The 24,216-nt window shown below is 42.6% G+C and overlaps 1 protein-coding gene across 2 annotated transcripts in view; it reads right to left on the minus strand.

Moving 5' to 3' along the window:
• The window catches only part of adamts6 (ADAM metallopeptidase with thrombospondin type 1 motif, 6), a 68,452-nt gene that overhangs the window by 34,273 nt on the left and 9,963 nt on the right, over positions 1-24,216 (minus strand). For both annotated transcript variants that reach the window (XM_037753810.1, XM_037753809.1), the window contains 7 exons: positions 23,172-23,317; positions 20,323-20,366; positions 16,683-16,788; positions 13,905-14,051; positions 8,242-8,383; positions 3,079-3,186; positions 411-556 (listed from right to left, as the gene is read on the minus strand). In XM_037753810.1, the coding sequence (XP_037609738.1) occupies positions 411-556; positions 3,079-3,186; positions 8,242-8,383; positions 13,905-14,051; positions 16,683-16,788; positions 20,323-20,366; positions 23,172-23,317 (839 nt within the window). The remainder of the gene's footprint in view (positions 1-410; positions 557-3,078; positions 3,187-8,241; positions 8,384-13,904; positions 14,052-16,682; positions 16,789-20,322; positions 20,367-23,171; positions 23,318-24,216) is intronic.

Genomic DNA, 24,216 nt, shown 5'->3' on the forward strand with positions numbered 1-24,216 from the left:
GATACAGTAGGCGAGGTAGATTGGAGATTTTTTCAAAATCAGTCTGACATACTGGAGATTTCGCTTTTGTTTGTATACTGCATACTTGACGCTACATTTTGGGCAAATCAGTACGTACTACTAGTTTAGTATGAGGTTTCAAATACAGCCATAGTCTCACTTTAAAGACCTCAACTTCCCCGAAAACAATCCATCTTCAGTGGTGAAAAGTTCAATCAATACATTATCAATCCAAACGCCTCTCTATCAGCTTCTCTCTTCATCTTTTTACACATACGATTGACCACTTACTGATCTGTTTCAACAGGAAATACATCACACACACACACACATACACACACAAACACACACCTGTAGGCAGGACCTGGATGTGTGTGTTCAGCTTGCTGTGGCTTACTTTGCCTACTTACGCTGGGCTGTCACAGTGCCTCATGGAGGAGGACACACCGCCCCCACAGGTCCTGCTGCACTCCCCCCACGTCGACCAGGGCCCCCAGCCTCCGTCCACGCTCTGAGGCCAGGTACCGAACGCTACGCACTCCCCCTGGTAGCACCACTGGCCCGGGGAGGAGCAGGAACACACACAAGAGAAAGAGAAAGAGAGAGAGAGGAACTTTAGTAGTTGAATCATCTTTACAACAAAAACACTGAGACACATTAATGATTGTAATAACATTATTACAGTACAACACAGAACACTTGAGTGTCCGTTTTTAACAGTTTTGAGCTCACAATAAATTCAGGAGCATCTGTGTACAGTGAAACGTAGACTATACAGAATCTGACTTATGAAGTTTTCCTTCAATAACACAGTCACTGTCCCTCTGTCTCACCATAAAAACACACACACACTCACTTGTGATTACACTATTACTCACCCTGTTATTTAATTTCCACATTAGTCCTGTCTATTTCTTGTTAATTCTTGATGCTAATAAATTCATAGACAGTGTAGAGACAGAATATAATGTAAGTTAACATCTAAGACGGGGAGAGAAGTAGTGTAAGTCACCTCTAGGAGGTAAAAGGTTAGGATCTTAGGCGGTGACAATTTCCCAAAATGTTTTACTATTCCTTTAATTTGTGCATTTTCTTACTCTAACAAAACATGTTCTTATAATTCTCTTGAACACATTCTTAACTAATTCTTAACTTAACAGCTTCATATTCTGATTTTGCATGTTTCTGTATTCTTGTTTAATGCTTCCGGAGTAGTGCGAGGAGCTTTCAGAGGCAGGTGAGGGATGGAAAGCACCGTGCATACGGTGGTGTTTCAGGAGTGTTTTAAGCCTCGTGCTAAGCCGTTCACAGCTCCAGAGGGAAGAGGGGATCAGAGACGGCCCATTGTCTCTCCAACTGTGTCAGTAGGTTAAGAACCCAGAGAGACCGGGACAGTCAAGGTGAGAGGGCTACGTCGGGTTACTGTCCTCCTTCTCTGACTTACTCATTCACGTCTGTCTAAACCAGATTAGCAGTGCGAGGAAAGAGAGAGGGGATGGAGAGGTGGGGAGAAGGGAATCTTGGAGTATATATATCTGTGAGTGAACACACAGTAAAAACTCCTCTCTGGTGGTCAGTTTCTGTCTCTCTCCCGCCTCCCCTCTCCTCTCCCCTCCCTGCTCCTGTTGGAAGGGCCTCTCTCCATTACACGCTGGGTGAGAAATGGCTGACATTCATATTCCTTTGAAGCTTTCCCCCCCGGGAGGGGCAGACAGGGTATGCCACTGGCTCTCCTAAAGCTGCTCCAAAAGCTGTTCCAAAGCCCCCCAGGCTCAACCTGGGGCCCCCTGTGTTGTCCAGGACCCTGTCCGTGGGCCCCGGTCCTCAAAGGCTCCACTGAGCTAATGGTAATCACGGGTGACAGCTCGTGACACTCTCCTATTCTTCCCTTTTAGACCTCGGACCATCCGGTGACAATGGCTGCCGTAATCCGTGTTAAAACTGTCTCCCCTAACCTGGCTGGCATCAACAGCGGGCTGATGACCTAAAGCCTGGCCTGCTTGCATGTGTGTGTGTGTGTGTTGCATAAGTGCACACTCAGGGAATGGTACCCCTTCCCAGAGTGGAACAGATGCAAGTGGAGGCAGTGAGGTACCACTAGCTGAGGCTAATTTCCTGCACACAGAGGAGGGCATTGAAGTGCTCATTTCACATCACCAGGTACAGAACTTAATATGTGTGCAACCGTTAAAGGGCCAGTTCACCCAAAATACACAAAAAAAACTTGACTTTCTCATTTACCTCTACAGATGTCACTCAGATAGTTTTGGTTAAAAATATAATGGAGGTAGAGCTGTCAAAGTTAACGCGATAATAACGCGTTAATGCACTAATGCTACTAATTTCTTTAACGTTTTAACTCAATCGATCTTTCGGAGATTGTAGCAGGCTCAGTTTTAAAGCTAGAGTGAATATACTGGCATCATATGAAACTATAAAACCTAAGGAATCCATTGGTATACCAATGTCATACTAGCTTGTCGCGAAGGATATCAGATAACGCTCCAAACTTAGGCGAGGAAAAACGGGCATGGCCATCTTCTGACCTCAAGATACGTGAAAGAAAATGGGTTCTATGGGTACCAACGAGTCTCCCCTTTACAGACATGCCCACTTTATGATAATCACATGCAGTTTAGGGTAAGTCATTGTTGTTGCCTGTTGGGCTGCAGTTTGCCATGTTATGATTTGAGCATATTTTTTATGCTAAATGCAGTACCTGTGAGGGTTTCCGGACAATATTTATCATTGTTTTGTGTTGTCAATTGATTTCCAATAATAAATATATACATGCATTTGCATAAAGCAGCATATTTGAGTAATAAATGCATGACAAATCTCCCTTCAAATGTGATTTATGGCGCCTAGCTAACCCCGTCCATCATATAAAAGCGACTGCAGAGATATCACAGGTCAGAGGTGTGTGTTTGGATGTCTGAAAACTGAACTCCCTCCTCCTCCTCCTTCTCCTGATGTAACAACGTGGGTAAGGGATATCTTAAAACCTCATGCATGCCTAGATAGCACCTGGTAATTAGAATAAAGCTTTAAATGCATGAGAAACATTAGATGACTTACCCCTTTCTCAATGCTGCCCGTCTGGCACAGAGTCCCCTCTGCAGCAGGGATACTGTTGGTTACACAGCGGTTGCTTTTGCTAAGGCACCAGAGCTCTCTACACACTTCCTAGGAAAGAAGGCAAAAGCAAGTTGGTCAGAATAAATCAATTCAGCAGACTGTGTGTGGGGGGGATGAAGATGATTTATCAGTAGCCTTTGGTGGTTTTCCTCTTTTTCTCCACTCCAACACATGGAAATATCATCTATAAATCTGCGCGATCAAATCAGAGGATGAGAGGAGCTGATGAGACCGCATCGAGGCATCGAACTGTAAGAGCCCATATGCTTTGGATCACGGTGCATCTTGAGCAATACGCCGAGGGTCATCGGGTGCTGTTAATGTTCTCTTATGAGAAATGAAGAGTCAGCTGGATCAACACCATGACTAACGTTTGCTCACGTTCACCTCAGGACCACACGGGACCGTGACATCAGTTCAAGAAATCCAATTTCGGCTTCTTAGGGGAAATAAAGAGTGAGCAATAGGCCTCCCAAGTCTTAGATAAAGACGACTTGTAGGCCTAACAAATATCTTTAGTATTACTGAATAAACATCTCCGTCTTCTCCTCCTTCAAGCGTAAGGAGAGTCCATTTAGATTACTAAAGGAAGGGAGAGGAGAGATAGCAGGTAGACAGCACTAAGTTGCCCCCCAAATAAATAAAACCATAAAGTGAACACATGTTACAAGGACAGCTCTGCACAACCTCGCATTAGATTTCCCATTAAAGCGAGCTGGGTCGCCCCCGCGTCTCCACTTCAAAGGCTTTTTACAGGACAATTGTGTACGGCAGAGGAGCAGGCCCATGAAAAAGAGTTATGATCCGGCGCATAGATTCTGACCCCCGGGGTCAGTAAATATGCCACGGCCCCGCAGCTCCCTGAGCCTATCCAGATTAAATAAAGCGGCAAACTGCCACTCTCTGGTTGCAGCGCCTCCCCTTCTGCCAGCTGGTTTCAATAAGCCGCCCCGCTGCTCCATTCACTATCGCGGCCCCGCTAAAAGGTCAGCGGCCCGGGCTTTAACGAACACGGATGTGGGTCTGATGGATTTACGCTACGAGAGAACAAGATAAAAAAGGGTAGAGGCGCTCAGTAATATATCGTAATATAGCCATCAAAGCTTGTTTGTTTCTCATACCTTCAGCACGCAGTGTCACATGTCTGTGTTGGTGGCTTTGAGCACACACTTAGAACCAAATTATTGCTATAAATCACCCTTAACTTCCTCTCTGGACGTCTGTGTCACTTTTCCCACCTCTGACACAGTCTCACGCTGTGATTTAAAGTCTGTGACACCCCCGCGGTTCTTTAAGAGTCTTTAGTTGAACCCCAGTGAAGACGTCGTTGGCCATATTCAGTGAAATACTGCTGTTGGATTACATCAGAGGTTCACAACCTCTTTTGGGTAATGACTCCTAAATACAAAGCTTTATATACTCTGGTTTGATTTGCGAGCAATTTGATTTATTTTCCCCTTCTTAGGCGGTTTGATTTGATCCAATGACGCCAGATTTCACTGACACCAAATAGACCAATCAGAGCCTCAAACCCACTCAATCATCCTGACGCCGAATTCACACCAAGGCAGCGGCGAAGTGTGGCTCGCCGCAATAATTAAATCTTTCTGCGGCCAGGAAGCATATTCATGTTTTCAAGCAGGAAGAAATTCAAAGTCCTTTCAAAATAAACTTCACAGGACGCTAGGTTTAGGCAACACAACCACTAAATTAGGGTGAGGAAACGGTCGTGATTGACGTTAACTTCACTGACTAGTGACTCACGTGTCTCACGGGGCTGACGATACTAAACGACTCACATGACAAAATAAATCAACGTTACTTTTAGTTTCACACGGGACACGAATGCCGGTCTCCTGGTTGAAAGTCTTGTGTTTGTTTGACCGATCCAGCGACACTTCCGCTCGCCCTCAATGGACTCTCACGCTATTAATACTACGTCACTTGCTCTGACCGCCGAAAAACGCCGCCGGTGGGTTTACATTAAGTCACATACTAATCCACTAAAGGGTGCCTCTGTGTGTCGGTTTCCGATGCCAAGGGGCGCTTACCAAACGGCGGTATTTGACGAGTTGGGAGTGAGAACGGGTTGACATGTCACAAGAGTCACAGGATCTGTTTCCTGAGTGGCTGCAGGTATTCTCCAGCCGTACGTCGCGCGATAAAAGTTAAAGTTTTCCCAACTTTAGTTTGGCCGCAGCTCGCTGAGCTCAGGAGTGGCTGCTGCAGCTTTTCATAGACATTGCATGACAACTCTGGTGTGAATTTGGGGTTAAAGTTACAATCTCTGAGATCTCCGCTTTGTTCTCTTTGGCGGCACCTGTGGCGATAAGCTGTAATTGCAGGTGTGTGGTTTGGATCTCACTTCTCGGTGATCGCCACAGACAACCCAGTTCGTAATACTGAAAATGCAAGAGATTATTATTTTAAAGTAGAGCCCATTTACCTCCACCAAGTCTTTTGGACATTACACATAAAAAGTCTTCACTTCTAAACAAATGTAATAGTTTTTATAAGGACAAAATAATAAATTAAACAGGAAAAATACCAAAAACAAAAAATAAGAGTCTGCAGCCATGCTAGTGGCTCTGAGACTGTCCTTGTGAATATAAATCGTAGTCATTGGAGTAAAGCAGGCGCAGATTCATGAGAATGTAGCCTAACCTTATGTATAAATATTTGGGAAAACCGCCAAATGACACAAAAAGTAGCCCAAAGTATCACAAGCACATTTTAATTATTTCACAAATTAGAGAAAAGTGTGAAAAATAAAACCTAATTTTGTGCAGCAGAATCTATTTTTTTCTTATTTCCTGCGCCAAAATAATCATCTCATGACCCCTTTACAGTGTCCGGACCCGCTGGTTGGGAACTGCTGCTCTATATTGACTGTTCCCGGTTTAACCCAGTTGAACAGGACACACATGTGGTGGTTAATTCCCATCCTATCCAGAAGATGAATGAATGTGGTGCAGATTTGTGGCCAGAATTTTAGAGTTTTCTGTGGTTTGAAACACAAAACAAATCATCCTGTTCATCTTACAGCCTAAGCCAAACATGGTTTAACAGTGAAATATTAAAACTGCACTATGACATTATTTATTGTAATATTAAGCTTTGATATGACGTTTCTAAACTTCCCCCTTGTTTCCCATCGCTGTTGCAGTTGCAAAATGATAACGACAAAATATTCATCCAAATGGGGAAAGAGTTCAGCAGGTTACGGCTTCAGAAACCAGACTCTTCCACTCATTAGACCTTTTATCCATTTCTGTGGTCACGTCTGTCCTGTAAGCCGTCGCAGAGGGCATCTCTTTCCCAGATGGCCGTATGAAATAGATCTGATTGTCAGATGAAAAAAAAAGTCCAATCTAGCTCCGCTGAATCCGTGCTGGAATCCAATCCGCTCATAAATGTGCGTCTTTCATGCTGATCTAAAACCACAATTATGAGCTTAGGAGCCAAAATAACAGGGCTTGATTTGGGGCCTGTTATAATCTGCTGTCTTTCAATGAAATGAAATAACTCGGCTAATCTCTGTCCCCCCCTTTTTTTTTTTTTTTTTCAATATTTACGTAATGCAAAACAATATCACATTATTGTTCATTAAATCTTTGAGGATTCTTTCAACTGCTCATTTTACGGCGTGGTTGTTCCTCGTCTTTCACTGCCTGTGTCACTTCATGCGCTGAGGTTTTCTCATTACTCGTGAATTATTATCATTACAGACTTACAGATGAGGGGAGTGTTGACTTCCATCCTTCATCTCTTTGTCTGGGACGTTTATAGATTAAAAGGAAGAATAAGGCAACATGTGGAAAGACACCTCTGAATCAGCTCAGACAATTATTAAACAATTATCTCCCTCTCATGTTTACCCTCCTTTAATCTCAACTAGGAAATATGAACTTGAAGAAAACTGTTATCATCCCAGGAAGGACTGAACAGGCTGTAAGTGTCCATCAACACCTCTTATTAAACATGTGGAAAATAGAGCTTTAAAGGGACTGTTTGTAACTTTGTAAGCGTATAAATGTAGCGGGTTGGCACACATGCGCGCTCGCATATGCGCGCTCGCGTGTGGCCGCTGTCTCGTCTCCTGTGCCTGCTCGCCTTCACTCAGCGCACACGTTCTCACGTACTCACTCCACCTCTAGACGTGAAAGCGCGCTCACTCCACACTGCAGAAGAGTTAGTTTAGCTCTGAGAATATCTAGTGAATGTTCAGTGGACGTTTGTGCAGAAATAAATGCTGCAGCTCCTCCAGACCAACGGAGGTTTCCCGTGTCTTGTGAAGTGACGGAGCTCTGCAACGAGTTACGTTATTGTCTCGTTACCGACCGGGTGCCGGTGTCTCCCTGTTCACTCCGGCTGCGGGCGGAGGGAGACGAGTTTCTCGCTGCAGAGCCCCGCTGCCTCAGCCTGTGCTGAGCCAGGAAAAGCCAACACTAGGATCAGCATTGATTCATGGAGAGACCTTCGTCTGGTCAGCTAACATTACTGCCAAGCAGCTGAAATACAGAGTGATATTGTGCTTTTAGCTGACGTGTGTCGCCTCACTGTTTTGAGCGATGCTCGTTCATGTCTATTTAGAGCGAGCAAGCACGAGCCCGACGCTGACTTTCGTTGATTTCACGGCGACGGGTGTTGCTGTTAAGAAGCATTTCTGAAAGTTACAAATAGTCCCTTTAACATCATCATGTGAAGTCTTGCTGCTTTGGCTACTTGCAGCTCCTGTTCACATGTTAACCAGGAAAACAGACAACAATCAGATGATTATGAGACAAAATCAGAAGTTATAAGGAGTGTCTTTTTTTATATGATTTCTAGGGCTGCAACTAATCGATTAATCTGACAGTTATTTTCTCAATTAATCTTATTATCGGTCTATAAAATGTCTGAAAATTGGCCATAATAATATTTGTTTACATCCCTGCTATCCTTTCCTAGTAAAGTCCCGTCCTGTGTGGGTGTTTCAGTGATGCTACTGTGAGATGTCGTCAGAAAATGTAAGATTGTGAACTAGAATTAAATGAGCATTTAAAACATATAACAGAGATCCTGTTTGGGTCAGTGAGAGGATGAAAGATGCTGGTTTCTTACCCCATACTTGCACTGGCGTGAGGAGGTTCCATACTGGAAGCGACACTGCTCGTCTGCATCGTACACCTGCCCCGGGGCCACTGTTGGGTACAGGAAGTCTCGTTTCATAGGTTCATTGTCCAGACACGTCCCCCGACCTGAGCTGTCAAAAAAACAAACCTACAATAGGATTGTTTCTTACACAAAGAAGCCTTTCTACACTCGGCAGTTAGACATGCCAAGGTTGGATGATTAAAGTCCACCCCCCACTCCTCCTCCTCGTCTCTTTAAGACACTGGCTGGTGTTGTTTGACTCATTTAATTTTACCACCAAACTAGTAGGAAGCTTGTCAAGAGATCTCAAATGACATGTCGTTAATGTTGATATCACACATCAACACCTCCTCATCAAAGAGAGTTACATTTAACCAGAGGGCTGCCTGTCGTCTCTCTGATTAGACGGCTCTGTGCTCCACTGTTCAGCATGTCACTGCTTATATTGAATCCACAGAAGAGCCAATAAAATAACAGAAGGAAGGGAGAGGAAGAGAAAAATCTGGAGTGAGCTATGGGTCAAACGTCCAGGGTCTAAGATTATGTTTAGTCTGTTTTGTCAGATAGAAATATGTGCGCTCACAAAGAACTTGCAGCGGCTGTTTTGTATTCTAGTAGCTTAAAAAATAAAAATTACTTCAGCCAAGAAGCACACGTTTCATTGGTGTTTATTCTGCGTTGAGATGCTGAGCTTGTGGATGCGTTTCTCGCCCCGTCTATGAGGGCAGACACTCAAACTCAAACTTCTTTTGACCTTTTGCCAAGACGCTAAAATCATACCAAGGACACGTGCCAATAAACAAACAGAGATCTACTTCTTTTTGATGCTCGCTTCTCCCTGAGTCGGAGGATTCTCTCAAGGCAAAAATACTACTATGACTATTTACTATAACTCTGCGTTCTTTCCAGATGTGGCAGCTGCAACGTGCAGAGGAATGCCTCCCATCCCTCGAAAGGAAAAGTGGGCCTGGTGACAACAATAACGAGGAGCTAGGCGTTATGATTGACTGCAACTTTGGCCCAGAATACAGCAGAGAAGAAGGCAAACTTAAACACCGAACGGCCGAGTCACCCAACACATATTTTCTCACTTACCTCTGGTGGTGTTTAGCCACGCAGAGAAAGTTTACATTTATGAAGTTCCTAGAAACTCTTGTACTCCAGGGAGTACTTCTGCAGTACGTGGAAAGATTGTTTTTTGCTAATTTGAAAAAAAAAAATGTTTTTCTTTGGAACTACATTCCAAAGAACAAATAGTCCCTGCAGAAATTGTTAATAATGTGTGATTATTCGGGGAATAAATGTATTTTTTCATTGCTCTGAGCACCAAAAATAAACATCTAATTACCTCTGTTGTACTGGGAAGGAGGCAGAAATATCTTATTAACGTGAGGTAATTGTTTAAGTTATATCTTACTGACAATGAGTGGATTATTTGGGTTGTAAATAATAGCATTGGGATAGTTGTTTGTGAGTTATATACTGTATATTTTAATTATGGAGATGGGGTAGTATTATATAAGTGTACACTTCTTCCGACTCCTTTTTGGACATTTAGAACGTGTATATTAAGAGTGTGCTATATGTTTACTGTTATTATTATTTTTTTATTTGTTATTTGTTACATGTTTTAAATAAATAAAATAAATAAAATAAATAAAATAAATAAAATAAATAAAATAAATAAAATAAAATCTTTATCTTAAAATCAATCTGCTTGGCTGAACATACCACTAAAACAAAGGAGAAAAATATAATTTTATCGTCATTTGGCTGAACTGACCCTTTAATGTCCCGGGCTATATTGAGAGGACAAACGTCCACCTCTCATACATCTCCGCTCTACCTCCGGATTGTGTTACACCAGCTACTCCTTTCTAAGTTCCTACTAAATAAGATGGTACTATTAAAGGAATAGTGTCACATTTTGGAAGATATGCTTATGCGCTTTCTTGCTAGATGAGAAGATCGATACCCCTCTCATGTTTGCATGTTGAATATGAAGTGACAACCAGCAGCCAGTTAGCTTAGCTTAGCATAAAGACTGGAAACAGAGGGAAACAGTTAGCCTGGCTCGGTCAAAGAGCAAAACAGTCCCCCTACCAGCACCTCTAAAGCTCCTTCAAGGAGTTCTTTTCCAGGGGTTTTCTAATGGAAACGTCCACTCAGATGTTCGCATAAAGCAGTGATGTAGTTTACCAAAGCACGTTAATCAATAAGGTTATGAATAAGGTGAACGCTGTGCAGAAACCTACACCAGGTCACATGGGAAAACGTTTTATGAATGCTAAAACATATGTACTTTGATCAAACTGGGAAGCTGCATAAAAACAATAATAATAAACCCACCCTTTAATTAACCTGACATCTGTAAGAACTACCTAGTTTTATCTTAATTTGTCTTCTAATTCAGAGATGCACAAATCTAATCTACTTATTAAACATTATAACTAAGCAAAACTTATGAACAGCTGGTGCAACAGTTCTCCCATCGATGCACAGTTTAAAGTTAATGTTGAAGACATCTAATACATGCTGTTTGTTTTCATCCCAGAGTAGCGAATAAAAAATGTTCTTCCTTCCTTTTTTTCCACTATCTTCCCTCTTTCATCCCCCGTTCTCAGTTACTGAATGGAATAATCTGATTTCTTGGCTCTTGTTCCTCGGAGGATCCTCTCATCATGCAGAGAGAGAGAGACAAACTCCCTGTGCACTGAGGGCAAGCCTCTCTATTTATTGGTTTGGAGGGAGACAAAATAGTCAAAGTTTAAACATAGAGGTTATTATTTGACATCGTCGCAAAGGCTTCCTGTCCGGTGGATTCAGCCAAATTCATTATGCCGAGCGGAAGTATCCTCTAATAATAAGAGAGGACACCAGCGATCCCTGAACTCCGACACCAGTCGTTCATGTCGATATTAACCAACCAGCAGCATGATTAAATCAGACTAACCCAACAATTATCATAAAGGCACAAGTCTGACATCAACTTTAAGAGATTATATGTGGTCTCTGAGAGTTTAATAAACCCAAACAGCCTGCCTTTTAAACATTTACAACACACTGGCTTTGCAGACTTTTGGGAGAATAAACTATGACTGAACTGTGAGTGCATTCATAAACCATTCCTACAAAAGCACCACATATTGCTCCGGAGCAAGACGGTGAATCTAGGCCAACACCACAGCCAAAGTTGTTTACTTGGCGAGGAGAAGCATGTGCGATATCCAAAACTCTGATTGAGGGAGAGAAAGGGAGGATAATTGGAGTTTACAGACAGAAAAGCTTTTGTAAGAAACATAAAAGCTAAAGGCAATAAAACCAAAATGAAAACTCACAAACAGTCTGATACTAATAGGGGTATAATATAAGCTGAGCAATAGTTGATTCTGATTAGAAAACAACTCAAACAGCTCTAGCTTTGGTCATCCTCAGATACTGGAGCCAGAACCGGACAGAAACCCGGCGGAGCAGCAGTGAAGCGGCTCTTTGTGTCCCAGTTGGAAGCTGGCACATAATACGGTCATCTCTTGTCACAAGTGCTGCTCACTAACCCTCCTCTAACAGCTTTCAGCCGGAAACATCATCTGACAACCACGGCAGCTATTATCGGCTTTCTTGGAGGGCCTCGCTAACTAAACATGAATACACAAACAGACACACACACACACACACACACACACCGCAGACTTGCAGCGCATCCAACCAATACTTCACCACAAGGTTGTATATTAGGATTTGCAAGCAGGTTTTAGTGATGAATTAGATTAATCGTTTGGTCTATAAAATGTCAGAAAATAGAGAAAAATGTCCATCCCAGTTTCTCAAAGTCCAAAATGATGTCTTTAAATGTCTTGTTTTGTCAGTCCAAAACCCAAAGATATTCACTTTAATGTGATATAACACAGAGAAAAAAAGGAAATCTCCATATTTGAGAGGCTTTTCTGCCATTTTTGCATTACAAATTACTTTGATTATCAAAATAGTGGGCGACTGACTAATCGAATAGTCGACTAATCGTTTGCATATCTAATGTAATAAATCGACTCTGAATCGAATGTGTTCCGTACTCAAACACAGACCGGCATACACAGATACATGCACATTATTATGCACAATAAAGCATGCATATTAGGACAGCAGAGCAGAGTATAGAGCGCCACACTGAAAGACCCCTCTTCTTCAAGCTCCCTTATTAACCCTTCTGCACTGAAGTGCCACTTAGAAAGACTCAGATAGGAATCAGCTGAAAGATGAAGCTGACCCTGACCTCCCACCCCCTTTCAACCTTTCTCCATGTCCAGTGCAATCAGGGAACGAATGCTGTTGTAGCAGATAAAGCCTTTTCAACTAACTCCAACAAGATCCTGTTCTTCTTCTGTTTAAACTAGTCTGCTCCTTTAAGAGCAGTTATACCTGCTTTAACTTTGACCACTTGGATATGAAATATAAAGTTGATATGAAAACAACACGGTCAGATCCACCCGACGAATGTATGTCCAATATTCCCTCTCCCTTTTAGCTCTGTTTTTGGTCTCCACCACCTCCCGCCTGTCTCTTTATCTGCTAAATGCTCCACTATGTTCACTAGCTAGTCACTAACTGTGTCTGTCCGACTCTATCTCATTCCCAGGGCGTTAAATATCGAGGCTTTGTCACAGCCGTCGGCGTGTGTTACCGCTGCAAAAGGCAGGCTTGAGCGCCGGTATGAGACGCACCGGGCGTTCCATTAACTACAATGTAAACCCATCCGCATGAGATTGGCAACTAGTGAGTGTTAAGATTTGTAACTGTCTGCAGTTGCATTGTGGGTAATGTAGGCGCCAGGTTTTGGAATAAAAATGAAGACCTCCCTGGTTCTACTGCATCAATTTTAATCCTTTTTTTTTAACTGTCCATCATGAGTCTGACAGAGAGTGCAATACTCATTTAACATTTATTATTCCTCTGTTCGCTTGAGGTGAGCTGTACAATCCCTAAATTAAGCTGCTCATTCAGACAGCACCTCTAAAAGCAGCTTAAACTCAATGTACCCATGATGAGCAGGGTTCAGGGTAGCAGCTTCTAGTTCATACAGTCCTGCCATGATCACAGGTATGTGTGCCAGACTCTGAAGGCCAGACTCCAGATGTTTTGTCTGGCCTTCTCTAAACCTGTGTAGGTTGTTTTTTTTACCATGCCAGGTTGGCATTACTCAGCCAGCAATCCCTCAATCTGCCAAATGACACCGCTTTTTTATTTGCGCACTTCCAAGTTTCACTCTTCTTTGAGTGATCCACAAAACAGCGGCGCAGCGGTTGAAGGCAGCCGGCCGACACATCGCCACCGAGGACCACATGAGCTCTAACATCACCCGCCTTGTGGTGCGAGGATGCAAGGGTGGAAGGCACCCGGTTATCATACACAGCCACAAGGAGGTCTGGCAGGAGGCTTGGTGATGAAATGGATGTGAATAAGTGGGGAAGGACTTGCTTACAAGACAGCCTAGCGGGTCACCACAGCGGGTTGTAAAGAGAGGCGGCTGCAAGCGAGCTGGAAAACAGGCATGCACCTTTTTCTCTACTGCACACACACACATATATCCACACACACTCAGACTCTCCCACAGGGAACAACCATCATCCACTTACTCGAGAAAGCTGGTGATGTAGTCTTTGCTGCAGGCGGACCAGGAGAAAGGGTTGGTGTTGGCTGTTATATGAGCGGCCATCAGCTTGGCGGTCTCGTGGCCTTTGGTACCGCAGGAATTCCCGATCCCATCGTGGTTCATCCCAAAACTGAAACACACCAAATAAAAAAAGGTCAGCTGGTTCTGATGGTCTAAAAGTGACCCTCTCTTTGGCAGTTAACTACACAGTTCAGATGGGATGAGAGTGGCCGGTCCAGGTCGCTGGCTGGAGGATGTCTCCTTCCGTGGCCCTGGCTGTAAAGATCGAGCTCCGTGGCTCTAAAACAGCTGTGTGGAGCCAGAAGTCAAGGGTCAAACCCTGTCTGGAGCTCCGCAGGAACAAAAAAAAAGTTCTAATCACCACTCTGATGCCGGCCTGTCAATCACCGGCTGCAGGTCTGAGCAGGCCGGGAGGGGAGACTCACCGCCGACCGACTGGAGCTTCAGATCAATCGCTGCACCAGAGAGCACAGAGAGATCCAAAACCCAAACAGCTCCCGACCTTGTGGTCTGTTATGAAAGCTGCTCAAGAATTTATTTTGCACTGAGGGCTGAAAATAAATCATTTTAACAATTCTTTTTTTTTTTTTAAAACCTTATCTGTCTGGATATCATTTGAGGGGAAAATCTCACGTTACGGCAGGATGTCAAAGCTTACTTTTTCCTTACAGTCCGGGAGCACAAATCAGGTCTAATGTATATAACAACCCCGACCACATCGCACGGCCTCAACCTGTTTTTCTAAGGCTGGCGTTTATGACATTTTACCCTACTCTGGAAATAAATCAGCCCGGCTGAAACCCCGCTGCAGCGTGTTTTTTTTATACATCCTCTAGAAGCAGAGACTATTTTTACAACTGCCCCACAACAGAAGCAGACACGAGACATAATAAAGGAAATCGCCATCTTGCTGAACTCTCTCGAGAGGGATACGTAGACTAATACATCATCATTATTTTGCTTTATATTCAGGAAGAAAGAGCCAGAGGTATGTGGACACTGACATTTGCATGAGGAAATATGTGGAGATACAGTTCAAGACGTCTGGAAAAAACGGCTACATGCAGGTCTGGAGAACTCAAGTAGTAAGTAATGTTTGTTTAAGAGCAATTATTACAGACGTGAACGTGATAAAAGGTTTTTAGATGATTTGAAGCAAAAGAAGGAATTCCATATGCAAGAACAAAGAGCAAAACTAGGAAGGTTTTCCAGGAAAGACTCTCTGAAAATGTGCACTTATTTAAAAATATCCCCCCCATATCTACGACGGCCGGCTTTTCACCCTGCCCTCCAGCGTGACCGTTCAGAACTACTATTGATTTCTGACGTGGTCGGACAACACGTCGTACTAACTAGTTCTTTTCAAGCATAAAGGTGTTTTTTCTGGACAGGCCTGCATGAAGACCCGGAGGAAGCTGTCGGAGTGAGAGAATTTTCCAAGCAACTATTAAACTGTGTAAAGTTGCTGTGCCGAAATGTGAAAATAAAATCATAAAATCTAAAGAAAAAGAAGAGAAAATGTTCTCTTGCAAACTGGCAAGCAACGATGACGTGGTGAAGAGAATATTATTTTTATTTTTGTTGATTTTTGTTACATATTTAAACATGAATTAAAGGTGCTAAATGCGAGATTGGGAGCATTTCTATTGCCTGGCGGCTCGTAGCTTACAGCACTAAACTTGAAAACAACAGCGACAGCGCTGACAGAGCTAACAGCTAACACACTCTTCTGCAACGGCGCCGTCGGTCGGGGCGGTGTTATCAGCTGTAACTGCAACGCAGAGTGGCGGCCATGAGCTAGCCAGTGGGGCACACTCACATGCACAAACATGCACGAAAAACATACGCAGCCGGCCCGGCGGTGTCAACAAAGCACAGATTACAACACACATAGAGGGAAGGCGACTTAATCTCTGCTCAGGTAGACATTACTATATCTTTACATAGACAATAGTTGTTTGTTGCTATATTAATGCTCTGGATATCGAATAGAGAACCTTTAAGGCATTATAATTAAATGTTTCTCTGTGCTCACCTTTAAAGGCACAGTGAGTAGGATTTGTCGGTTGCGGTTTGTAAACAAAACATTCAAAATTGGGCCTTCCTTCCCAGATCAACGAGGGTTAGGGTGCTCGCCAGCGGGTGAATGCCAACCCCAGATTCACTCTAGTTTTGGAACGAGCTTTGTCGCTATATTTGCGTTTTTCCGGGGTTGTGTTCGCCATTTTCGTAGATTCCCCTTGGATGCAGGCTTACAATCTGGCACCTGGTCGCTACGTTATTTTATGGATGTTGACGCCCTGAAACGTCCCGAACACAGAAAAATAATAAAATCCAGCCAGAGGGCTGCAGGGTCTCTGCAGATACAGACACCACCTCACACTTATAGTGGGTCAGTAGCGATAATTGAGAGGGATTATTTGTGAATCCTTCTATACTCCTACATTGTGCCTTTAAATCTGAGTGTGAAGACGTGCACGTACAAGCATGATTTGTGACATCACAACTAGTTGGGAAGCCAATTGTGGTGTTTTTTGTGGAAAAACCACATCAGATACAAGTTCTTATTGAAAGTCTTTTTATACGTCTTCAAACATGTCTGGAAGGGGATCTTTAAGAATGAATCTGTTCATCTTGCGTGAGGCCTTTGTTCCACATTGTCCCACCGCTGCTATTCGCATCAGAGTGCAATGTCAATTTTAGCATTTTATAACAGGATTTTAAAAGTCTAAAAACTCACTTGTGGCCGATTTCGTGCGCGATAGTGAAAGCAGAACCGAGGCCGATGTCTTCATTGATGCTGCAACTCCTCTCCGGCTCGCACATTCCAGCCACCGAGGCCAAGCCTAGACACAAATACACACACACACACACACCAGACAAACATACAAACACAGGGTCAAGACGAAGCATTCTTAGGAGTCATGGTCATAAAACTGGGATTCCACACATACGATCACCAGGGGGAGTTGAGTTTAGCATCACCGGCTAGACCTCTTTTTTTTTTTATTTTATTCCTTCTAAACTACAGCGACGGCTGGAAAATGTCTAGACACGGGTTAGATTTATACATTTCAATTCATGTAACAAGGGATCGCCTAAAAACGCCAGCCAAGGAAGGGAATATAAGAACCCCTTCACCAACACCGTACCCCACCAGAAACCTGTCAGGAAATATAGATGTTTTCCTCGTTTCAGAAGCGGAGTGGAGGAGAAGGAGGGAGAGGGGAGAGAGAGAGAAAGGGAGAGGAGGAGAGGGTGTTTAAAGTTGAAACCGCTCCACAATCCAGGTGTCGCAGGTCCTTTTTTCCGAAAGCCTGACAGGTCAGATAGGGAGACAGGAGGCAATTCTTCACAGATTACATCTACAGGTGACAGCGCAAAGCAGGTGTGTGTGTGTGTCCGGCTGTGTGAGTGTGTGTTGGGGGATGTGCATTAAATTAATGCATTTTAATTATGTTGTTGAGGTAAAGAAGACGCTCCATAAAAAGGAAGTTTTGCTTTCATTTGCTCACGTTAGGAGATCTTCTAAGACTTTTGCCTCCTCTCCAACATAATGGAGTTGAATGGGAATTCATTTGTGGTGCTCACAGTGTCCCTGATACTCCCCAGACCTTACAAGTCAAGTGTCCATCCACATTTTAACCATATTTACAGAAAAATCTGCAAAGGAAAATAATGAATTAACCACTTGAGACTGACTTTACTGTCTTTCAGAGGCTGTAGCAGGTTCAAGTTTTTGATTCCAAATCACAGCAAGGCTTTTTCTATGGTGTTCCTCAAGCTCTTGGTGTCTTAATGTGGTATTTTGGAGGGATTATTGATCATTTTTATCAATTCTCGAGTGGTAAAAAATGGTTAAATTTAGCACAAAATCTGTGTAACAAATGGTATCAACCCAAAAATTGCTGCAACAACTTATGAGACATAATAGAGCATGGGGATGGCCATCATATACTTCCATTATAATGTTCTAAACCCTTAAACATTCTCACAATTTATTTTAATTAATGAATTAATTCATGTTTATTTCTGATTTATGACTAGAATAACTTGACACACAGTGCTGAGCTGCATCTCAAATTAATCTTCAGGTTCTCAGCTTTCAGATGATGTACACCACTTCTATGTGACATCTACTGTTGACCTGCTATCTCCCCCTAAAGACCCCCTTAAGCCCCCCAAAACAGGTCTATTGTGGGTCTCAGAGGGTTTCTATCCACTACTGTTATGCAAGTATTAGGAGTTGGCTGCTTTGGCGCTAATTGTCTAGGTGCCATTAAACTATTGCAGAAGAAGAGGACACAACGAGATAAGGTAATTAAAAGAGCTCCAATGAAAGCTCAAATAATGGACGTTCAGTGGACGTTTAGGTCACATGTTTTATCATAATATATTCACTAAGTCTGCTTTTTTCGGGGTAAAAAATAGTTTATAAAAAACAATTTTCCTCTGGCTGAAATATTGAAGATTTTATCTCTATAACTTTTTAACAAATCATAGAAACATCTGTCAACTTTCAAACCATTAGGAGTTAAAACACATTAATGCAAGAGGCCTCTGTTGTTCAAGTCAATTTGCTTCTCTCAGATAAACGAATCATAGATCATAGACAACAAATACCATTATATTTTCGAATCGTCAGTGATTCAAGCATATTTAAAGCATTGTGTCCCCAAGCAACACTCTCCATCACTTTAGTTTTGCTCTTCACATTTTGCTTTTTTCCAAATTATTTATGTGCAAATTGATAATTTGCATAAAAACAGGTGGATGGAAACGCAATCAGAGCTGCCTTCTACTGAGGAGGAGAGAGACATCTCTTAACTGAGGCAAATAAAACTCTCTGAATTGCTCGACACAACATGGGATGAGTGAGAAAATTTGGGTGGACTGACCCTTTAATTTGATCTCAAGCTCGGAGACAGTTCTGCAACACGCATATCGATAAACGCCACACAACTGCATTTGCACTTGTGAGGGGATCGTGTTTTGGTGGTCAGCACTTGCCTCAGATTCTCCCGTATAGTTTGCACACCTCCCTGCTAAAAGTGGCATGGCTTTTGTATCCTCTTTACTAAGAGGCTAAACAAGAATAGACTCGCAAATCAGGAGGCCACTGAAACCATTACTGCAGGGAAAAGAAGGGAGCCTGAAGGTGAAGAAAGAAGGAGGAGGGAAAGGAAAGAGGGTGGCTACTCTACGATTAGTTTAAGAATGTGTGTGTGTGAGAGAGAGTAAAATGTGTGTGTGCGTGTGTGTGTGTGCGTGTGTGTGTGTGTGTGTGTGCGTGTGTGCGTGTGTGTGTGTGTGTGTGGGTCGAGGGTGAGCGCAAACACACACACCCTGCATTGCAAGTTGTTTTCTTAACGCCGGGGTGGACTGTGTATTATCTCCAGCCCCGTGATTACTCGGCGACCCTAAAGGCCAGCGATCTGACCCGGGGAGCATGATCCCCGAGAGGAGAGGGAGGAGAGGAGAGGGAGGAGATGGGTGTTGGGAGGGGGTTGGGGGGTTGAGACAACGAGGAAGCCAAGCAGATGCCAGTGCAATTAAAGCGACCGGGGAATGTGACGAATGCGGTCAATCTGTCAAACCACCCCTGAAGTCACAATATTACCTCCAAGATATACTGTGGTGCCTGCGGGGCCTTTACAAAGATAAGATGAGGAGAGAAGAAGAGCTGGGTGGGAAGGAGGTTTGGGGTGGGACGAGGAGAGAGAGGAGGAGGAGGAGGAGGAGGAGGAGTGGGGGTCTCTGCCACTGCTTGCTGTCCTTTTTCCCACCCCCAATACCATCACAACCAGCATATCACCCACTCACATACTCCAACACTCTCTATAATTGTCCTTTTCCCCTTCCATTTTCCTTTCAACTCCTCCTCTTCTTCTCCATCTCCTCCTTCCGTCACTACTCTCCTCTTTATCCCCTCAAAGTCTCCCAACACGTAACCTTTTTCCTTTCTCTATGTGGAAGCGTAAACACCTTAGACAAACTTGAGGACAGAGACAGTTTTTATAAACTGGAGTCCGTGCGAGGAGGTGACCACGGCTGTCCATGGGTTCAGGGCTCGTGGCCTCAACGCGACAGAGAGGGGGAGTCGCTGAGGAGCTATAATAACACAAGTGAAAACATCCTTCTCATTATGTCTCACAGGAGCCGTCTGGTGTTCTTCTAAAAGGAGACGGCGAAGCTTGCTAAATAAGGTTTGTTTGAGGACACGCTGAAGGCCGAAACGTGAAAACGAAAACCCTCTCCAGAGGGAGAAAGAGAAGAATGAGCTCCTAATCCAAAGAATCACAGAGTCAACATCAGCTAAGATTACCAATTTCGCAAGAAAACACATGTTAATATACATTAATCTGCTTTAGTTCACTCACCTAAGGTACCGCAGGGTTTGTTCTTGTAGGTGCATATGTCATATCTAAAAAAAAAAAAGAAAAGGAGAAAGAACACAAATAATTAAATTACACTTTTTTTAAACATGTAGAGTATTTTCTTCCACTGGCTCTTTGCCATTCCATTCTTTCCATGTTTAATCACACAGTCTGGCCAGATATAATCTCAACCTTTAGCATAACAATAAGCATATAATGAGGTCGTGACAGGTTTGGGTTCTAGAAAACACCTGGTTCGCTCCTCCATCTATAGCCTTTAGGAAAACGTCACTTGGCCAACACACCAGACGTGAGTGAGAGTAAAGTGAAAGGCTTCGCTCATGCTGTGTCCCTACTGTTAACCCTGTAACTCTCATACAGGTAATCCAATAGAGCAGAGGGGGAGAACACTCTGAGCCACATCATACATTTCAAATGTATGATCCAATCATTCCTAAAGCTTTTAATCTATTAAAACCAAGGGCACAGCAAATTTAATTTCATTCTCCTTCCCCTCTCTCCCTCTTTCACTCTCCCCCCTCTCTCTCTCTCTTCCTCCCAGTGGAGCAGCTCCAAACCAGTGAGGTACAATCATGACCTCGTTTTAGGGACGTCTATTTGTTTTGATTAATTTCCCCTAATTCCCTTTTTTTTTTTTTTTTTTTTAAAAATACCTCAATATTGATATTGTGACGATATGGTAAGGTTGACTATTGGTGCTTTTTTAATGAGATTTTGATAAATAATCATCAGTAATGTGGATATAATGACTAAGTGAGTAAAGGCAAATAATAGAACAGCTAAAATAGTCTGGTAAGTTACTGTAATGCAGCCTTTAAAACCAGGAAAAGACAACACTTATGCCATATTACGATATCCAAAATCTAAGATGATATCTAGTCTCATATTACGATATCGATATAATATCAATATATTGCCCTGCCCTATGTCAAATAGTAATTATATTAACTTGAGTGTTGAGATGAATTGGAACTAAATTCATATGTAATAGCAAAGAACGTATATTGCCAAGAAGTGAAAGTCAATTGCAACATCAGCGCCCAGCAGCAGAGCTACGCCTCCGCCATGTTGGACTGAAAACGACTGCTGGATACCAGAAATCAAAAATCAAAATGCACGCCTAAAAAGTGCCGTACAAAAGTAAAACAAAATTATTTTTATTCTATTGTCATATTCTACCGAAACAGCCTGTGTTCAACACTAAATATAATAAGCGTGTTCAGTCCAAAATGGCGGCAGCGGCTGGTAGAGTTTCGTCTCTTTGCTTCTTTACTCTCTGTGTGTAGTGAGGACACATAATTATAAATACATTATACCAATCAATTCTCACAGATGAAACATTTTATACACTGAAAAGCAAAAGTTTCACTTTAGTTGTCAATAGAGATTTAGTAAGAACATTACTGTATTGAGAAAAGAAAAGTAATCATAACATATTTTTATGCCTTGGATTTAGAGCAGCAACTAATTTTCATTATCGATAAATCTGAAGGTATTTCCTTTATTAAACGGCCATCACAGTTTACTAAAGCCCAAAGTATTGTCTTTAAATGTCTTGTTTTGTCCAACAAACACTTGAAAACCCAAATATATTCAGTTTACAATGATATAAAACAAAGAAAAGCATCAAATCCTGACATTAGAGAAGCTGGAGTCGTAAAACGTTTGGTGTTTTTTGCTTAAAAATAGACTAATCGTTTCAACTCTACTTCAATCCAAAGACAAAATACTCCAAAAGTATGAATTAAATTAGTGTTTTCTGAGCTGAGGGCTGCATCAGCCACCTTAAAAAATCATACTGGAGACCTTTTTTAGGTGCATTCCACCATAGCGAGGAATGTCTGACTGCTCCTCCAGACATGGCGGTTAATGAGGGCTTCCTGGTGTCTACCATCAGCTATTTATACTATCTCCAATGTTAGCATCTCTGAGCTCAGCTGGTGCCTCCTCCCCACAGCTTATTATCTCATTATCGTTATTTTGCAGCAACTTTGCTGCCGGTTGCATGAGTAGTTTGGTAGAGAATAGGCATCATCATATTTATCATCTATATAAACCCAATGACCTTTTGCATGTAGACTCTACTAAGCAGCCTTTGGTTGCTGGTGCTTAGTGAAGCTAAAACCACCAATAAAAACAGGAGCCAAAGGAGCTGGAGAACATCAACTGACAGACAACAAGCAACGCTAATGATAGAAGCTGTTTTGTACATAGCCCAGGGAGTCAAAACAGCTTGGCTTTATTGTTCCATGTCAATCACAGAACGCCATCCTCTCTCAAGACAAAACCAGCGTGGGGGGGAAATATACAGTATATACTTTAGTTGCTAGGTAATGTGGCCAAAACAGTTCTGGCAACAATGACGCCTATTCCAGGTAATGACAGAGTTTTGCAGTTTTATGGCAACACCCTCGACATAAATTGCAGTGTGACAGGTACAGTAAGTCTGAAACAGCACATTTCGTTTTTTAGAACGGAGGTCTGTATTCCCATCAGCTTTAACACTTTTACAGGTAAAGTGTGTGCACAAGAACTGGACATTTGGAGGTTTCACTTGCTGAAGCTGCTGTCCACCTCTGTTAGCAAACACACACACACAGCTACAGTGTGAAGCTGAACCGTGACTCCCACAGCTTTTAACAGCACTGAAATTAACCTGCAGCCTATTTGCTCAAAATGAGTAAATAAGTGCTACCTACAGTGAACGTAACAACTGAAACTCTTAACTACTTTGAAGTGCATGAATCCAATGCTGGATCATTATATGATGCCGTGTGAGCAGAAATTGTAGTCCGTGCTTGTACAGTAGACGTACATGAGCCTACACTTACCGGGTGATTAGGACAGCGTTGTCATGGTGAGCCATCCCGTTTTCAGGAATGCTGTTGCCGTCGCTGTGATGAGACAGGATGGACTTCTGCCACTTACAGAAACTATCCAGGGACTTGTCAGCATGGTGGTTAATCTCCAGGTTGGGCTGCAAAAGACAACACAACACGATATGGTATTACAGAACAAAACCATATAATACAGCACATAACAATTTGTTACAGTACATTACGTAAGGGATAATGCCCGACGAGGTGTCCGTTATCAGGAATTAATGGATGACGTGGAGGCCAGAACTGTCCGACATGCATTGATTAATTTAGAACGGTGAACAGAGAGTTTCACTGGAACTACTTAGTAGGTGTCCATTATCAGGAATTAATAGACACCCCGCAGCCAATCAGAAATGAGTATTCACCCAGACCATGGTACAAAGTATTGTGTTGTAACGTATCGTATCGTATCGTATCGTATCGTATCGTATCGTATCGTATCGTATTGTATCGTACCGTATTGTATCGTATCGTATCGTATTGTATCGTACCGTATTGTATCGTATCGTATTGTATCGTACCGTATCGTATTGTGTCATAACATATCGCAACATATCTATCGTAATGTATGGTAACGTTTCATATCGTAATGTATAGTAACGTACCGTAAGGTCTTGTATCGTGTCGTTTTGTGTTGTGTTGTACTGTGTCGTAACGTGTTATATCATATTGTGTTATATCGTAGCGTTCTGTGTCCTATTGCATCTTGTTGTGTTATATCGTATCAGTCCATAACGTGTCGTGTTGTATCGCATCTTGTCTTATCGTATTTTGCCAATTCTTATCGTATTGTGTTGCGTCCTGTTGTACCAAATCAAGTTGTGTCTTATTGTATCATGTCATATTGAATCATGTTGTATTACATTGTGCCGAAATCATATCTTCTATTGTACATTATACCATGGTCTGGGTGAATACTTGATTCTAATTGGCTGCAGGGTGTTCATTAATTCCTGATAATGTACACGTACTACGTAGTTCCAGTTAAACTGTC

This window comes from Sebastes umbrosus, chromosome 19 (assembly GCF_015220745.1).
Source record: "Sebastes umbrosus isolate fSebUmb1 chromosome 19, fSebUmb1.pri, whole genome shotgun sequence".
In the NCBI taxonomy this organism is placed as follows: Eukaryota; Metazoa; Chordata; class Actinopteri; order Perciformes; family Sebastidae; genus Sebastes; species Sebastes umbrosus.